Below are 5634 nucleotides of genomic sequence, written 5' to 3' on the forward strand. Positions count from 1 at the left end.
GGTGAACCTTCAGTGGCTCCAGGGCATGGCGATGCTGAAGTACAATGCAGGCCAAACTGTCAACTTCTGATTAGAGTATTTTCATTTTTTAAGTTTTGTTTTAGGTTGAGGAGTACAAGTGCAAGTGTGTTATATAGGTAAATTGGTGTCATGGGGATTTGGTATACAGATTATTTCATCACCCAGAGAATAAGCATAATATCTGATAGGTAGTTTGTCACTTTTTGATTGGAGTGTTTTTAATGTTTGAACCAAACACTCCTGCCAAAACTGCACCTAACAAAGTCATCATTATAGTCTTAATATCATTAAATACCCAATCCATGTTTAAATTACCCCAATTGTCTCAAAGACATATTTCTTCTGGTTAGTTTGAATTAAGATTCAAACAAATGTGGCTGTTATAACTGTTTACTTTGTTATGTAACCATTTTTTCTTTGAGAGGCTGTGTGTGTGTGTGTGTGTGTGTGTTGGATAAGATTTGGGGGGGAATAACACTAATGCAGCAGTCTCTGTATTTGGGTTCATGCTTCATTTTGTGTCATTTTATTTATTTTTGTACTTTTTTTAAAAACTAATATTCTGATGAAGATTATTTATTAGCTCAACCTTATTCTTTTAGTGTCTTTTAGGCAAAAATTCTTCACTGATGATTCTGACTAATGTTGGTTGTAGTCCATTGAGAAGCACATGATAACTGGTTGATGAAAACTGCTTGTCCTACTTTTAGTGATAATCATTCTGATCTCTGGATTCAAGTTGTGTCAATCTAATTACTTTGTTTTAAATTTACGCACAAACTTTTTGCCTAATGATTGTTATGTTCCTTGAAATCACCTTGATCCATCTTTTAAATGTGGAGTTCTACAATTGTGATTGTCTAATTTCATTCTTGATGCTTTTAGTTCTTCTGAACTTCATCTCATTAATTTTTAGGTGATGCTGAAATACAATTCATATAGGAAAATTGGAATGAATGTTTGTTTTTTTAATAACGTATTTTCAGAGTAATGAGTTGGTACCCTAATAACCATTAATAGTAACAAATGATTTCTTATATTTTTGGGTTTTTAGCAGCTAGATAGAAACATACATGAGGCCTTTAAATCGGTTGCATCAATATTCATTTTTACATTAAAATCTTCTAACAATAAACCAGTGGCAGCCATTTCCAGTCCCTTCCTATGTGTCTCAGAGACAGTCCAATTAATTGTTGACAGTATTCTAGCTTCCTGGAACATTGAACAGCCCAAAGCTCATCTTGTGTGTTTTCCACTCTAGACTTCAAATTAACCATTTCTCCAAGATGCCCTAGCTCTGTTTAGAGGGAAAAGGTTTCTTTTTAGGGAAAATTTGGGGAATAAGAATGTTCACTGCAACTAGGTTATAGGTTTTAGTGGTAATTAGGAGAAAAACTTCATTTCAAAGTAAATTTCTACTTCAAATTAAGATTAAAGGATTTTTATTTACCTTTTCATATTTTTGAACCGTAACTCTTTTCTCATTTGCTGGCAAACTTTGCTTTAATAACACTTGAATAAGTACTTACCTTTATTAAGTTTGCTTCCACCTCTTCCTATTGCTATTAGTTTTTGTTTTACCTTTATTCTTTCACACGTTATCATACTATAAAATTTTTCTGAATCTTCTCAAACACATAAACACAACGAGGAAATTGACATAAATCATAACGAAGTCACAAAGAAAGCATCAGTGGTGCATATAATTCAACATAGAATTCAGAAATGTGGTTTGGGTACATACGGAAAGTGAAATAAAAGGGAGTTCAGCAAAACCAAAAACACTTGAAAAGAACATGAACAGAGAATAAAAGTCCTCTTATAAGTGTCAGTAAGCATGTCTTCCTCAATGGATTTTAGAGTTAGTTTGAAGATAAGAAGTAAAGATAAAGTGAGAGAAGATGGTTAACTCACAAATGCTGAGATTCATAATAATTCTTCTAAATTATTACATGCACTTTTATATATATATAATATATATTTATGTAGCATAGACAGAGAGAAAAAGAGAGAAATACTTATGTTTCAGGGATTATTCTAAGTTCCTTGTGATTCCAGCTTTTTTAATTCAATTTTCCTAGAGTCCTGTGAAATTATTATGTTTTTCATCTGTCAGATAACATAGTATCCAAAGTTCCAATGACACTGGAAACTAAAGCAACAGCAACAAAATAATAAAGAATTTTAAAATGTCAAAAAATGATAAGTATATACATATTATACATATATATGGAATATATAAATATTCCATATGTATTCCACACATATATATTCCATATATATATATATATAATCCATAATATGTGAAATTCTACAAACTTCAATGACAATGTCATCAATACAAAATAATGAAAATTTTGTTTTGAACAGAATCATAGTTTCCATAATGGATCCTGAAATAAATTGTAACCCTTGTAAGTTCTTCATCAGAAGACTTGTAATGGTTTTAGAGAAAGCAAAACTTGTCTATCTTAATAATACTATGGTTCATATCCATTTAAACATTACGTAAAAGTTGACGGCAAATTTTGAAACATGTTCAATCCTACTCTTTAAAGTTTAAGAAGCACAAAGATAAGTGAATCAAAAAAGACTCGCCCCTAACTACTGAGCTCCTTCTTCTCTCTACTCCAACACGGTGCCTCTCCCGTGAACCCCCGCCTGCCACTACTTGGGAATCCTGAATTGTGCTAATAAAATCTTCCCTAGGAGTGAATTTGGGAGCCCATCACTTTTCTGAGAGCTTCTTTCACATCTTTATTTCTCAGGCTGTAGATCACAGGGTTCAGCATAGGAATCACGACTGTGTAGAACACGGTGACCACTTTGTCAGCATCTCCACTGTTGCCTGAACTGGGCCTGCAATAAATGGAAAGGACTGTTCCATGGAAGGCAGTAATAGCTGTGAGGTGGGAAGCACAGGTGGAGAAGGCTTTGTGCCTGCCCTCTGCAGAGCGCATCTTCAGGATGGTGGTGAGAATTAGCAGGTAGGAGGTGAGGATGATCACGATGGTAACGCTCTCATTCAAAGTGGCCACCAGGAACAGCAGTGCCTCATTCATGGTGATATCAGAGCAAGCAAGACTTAAGAGAGGAGGTAGATCACAGAAAAAGTGGTTAATCACATTAGATCTATAGAAGGGGATCCTAAGAGCTAAGCACAAGTGAATCAGAGAACACACCATCCCACAGAAGTAGCAGCAAGAAGCCAGCTCCACACGCACCTTCCGAGACATGGTGACCGGGTACAGCAAAGGGTTACAGATGGCCACAAAGCGGTCATAGGCCATCACGGCAAGCAGGAAGACCTCAGTGACCACGCAAGTGCAAAACAAGTAGAATTGCACCATGCACCCCAGGAAGGAGATGGCTTTGTCTTTGTTAAAGATATTAGCCAACATCTTTGGCACAATTATTGAGGAGTAGCAGAAATCTACAAAGGACAAGTGGCTGAGGAAAAAGTACATGGGGGTGTGGAGCCGAGAGCTGACCTGAATCAGTGCAATCATGCCCAGGTTGGCTAACAACGTGACTCCATAGATGAGAAGGAAGAGCAGGAAGAGGCAGACTCTCAACTCAGGGACATCTGATAGTCCGAGGAGAATAAACTCAGCCACAGTGGTGCAGTTTTCCTTGCCCATGTCTCCAGTTTATATGAGATTGGAGGAAAAAGAAACTTAAAAATTATTCTCCATTATATAGTCTAAATTTTAATTTTGTCTGTATCCTGTAAAAAGACATCAGAAAAAGTAGCATAGTTTGTCTTATCAGCAAAGAATAAAACTTTTTGTGAAATTTGAAAAAGTTCAACATTGTATAACACAAATGCATAAACTTAGTTTAATTCAAAGATCAAACAAAAATATTAGCATATATATGAATTTATGCTGTTCTTTTAATTAGTCTTTCACAATTGACAGCTTTGCACTGAATCATTGGGAATGAGGTCAACTTACTACTTAATTAGCCTCCTTATTCTTTCAAATTCAAATCCCATTTTCTTAGCCAACTCCAGATATTGGGATCTTAGAAAATAATATTTAGAATCTATGGCACCTCTCTCAGAATTTTTCATTACAGTGATGAGAAATACACTTATTTAAGATGGTAGCAGTGAAATGTTTGTATTTTATTGATGTATTTTAGATGAAGAAACTCATTTTATAATGTGTGTTAGTATTTTCTCTGTAAAATTAGCATGGTGATTTGGTTAATTACACTTTTCAATGTCAGCCATGGTTTAGTGTATTGGTACTCTTGGGGAAAACTTACTGTAACTATGACTCCACAGTCTTAAAAAATTATGTCTTAAATAAATTTACTGCTTTCAATCTATTTGAAGACCTGATCAAAGATGTTCATAGGAAATTACTAAGAAAACTTCCCACTGCTGCATTGCAGTATTGCTTGTAATATTAAAATTTATAAATAAAATATCAAATAAGAGAAAGATGATCACAATTGTAGTGTATATAATATAAAAGCATGCAGTTATATAAAGGATAACTTTAAATCATCTTAATGATATCAATAAATGACTGTGAAAAGGGATAAAATACTTAAAAACAGCCAGAATGTAGAGAAAAACTATTATATATTATAATAATGTATAATATAAATATATATATTTATGCCACACACACAATCATATATTTAATACTTACAAAATCCATGAACATAAATATTTATTTTAAAAAATCTGTTAACTTGTCTTACTTCTCCCAAAACATCTTTATTGTTCAGTGAAATGGGGAAAGACGTTGGAATTTTTAAAATTAGGGACACATACTTTTCAGACCTTTGACACACAGCAAACGTAAAGTGAGGGCGAGAATCCTGTCATTCTTTCTCTTCCTGACCCTCGATAGATTCATACATCATTGTATAGGTACCAATCAAGCACTGCTGGAAGAAAAAAATCTGGACTAGAGACCAACACAGCCAGACATTTTTCCCATTTTTCAACTGATTTCAAAGATATGCGGCATGCATATTACTAAATACCAGGTTGAAAATTTAAAAAATTGTTTTGATAGTATGGTGTTCTCTCTTAAAATGACCAGGAGAGGTGAGTTGTGTATCTTCCCCTGAGTTCAAACTAATACTCACTTTTGAAAGCCCTTTCCTGCTTTCAAATCTAAAGAAAAAAAAAAATCAAGCTGTTAATTGCACATAGAGCAGTGATTCTTTGTCAAAAGTGACTTCGATCCCAATGGCATATTTGTCAATGTCTGGGGACATATTTGGTTGTTACAAGAGGAAGAGGGTGCTATTGACATGTAGTGGGGACGCTGTTGAACAATCTACAATGCCCTCTACAAAGTACATGAAGGTCTCTGCCTGCAGCACATACAACAAAAAGTTATCTGGACCAACAATTCAATGATGCCTTAGTTGAGAAACCTGCCATAGAGAGGCATTTTAACATGCTTTTCACAAAGGAAAAGTAATTCCTCTTCTTTCTGCTTCAGAGGTGATTCTCATGTCCATGTCTCTCCATGAACAGTCCTGTTCCTATTGCCTCTTGCTGCCATCCTCAGCATCAAGGTGACTTTGGAGATAATCTCCATGCAGTCTTTACTAGGTTGCATGGACAGAGCTAGTGTGATAGAG

At 34.8% G+C, this 5634-nt stretch overlaps 1 protein-coding gene across 1 annotated transcript; it reads right to left on the reverse strand.

Moving 5' to 3' along the window:
* Positions 1-2652: 2652 nt before the first annotated feature.
* On the reverse strand, positions 2653-3761 carry OR5L1 (olfactory receptor family 5 subfamily L member 1). Its single transcript, XM_055293414.2, has one exon. It carries the CDS (start codon positions 3660-3662, stop codon positions 2727-2729), a length of 936 nt encoding a protein of 311 aa, XP_055149389.2. The 5' UTR covers positions 3663-3761; the 3' UTR covers positions 2653-2726.
* Positions 3762-5634: the final 1873 nt, after the last annotated feature.

Source organism: Symphalangus syndactylus, chromosome 1 (assembly GCF_028878055.3).
Source record: "Symphalangus syndactylus isolate Jambi chromosome 1, NHGRI_mSymSyn1-v2.1_pri, whole genome shotgun sequence".
Taxonomy (NCBI): Eukaryota; Metazoa; Chordata; class Mammalia; order Primates; family Hylobatidae; genus Symphalangus; species Symphalangus syndactylus.

Excerpts from the sequence above, each read along its gene's own strand:
- OR5L1 (XM_055293414.2), bottom strand. The coding sequence starts at position 3,662 with ATGGGCAAGGAAAACTGCACCACTGTGGCTGAGTTTATTCTCCTCGGA.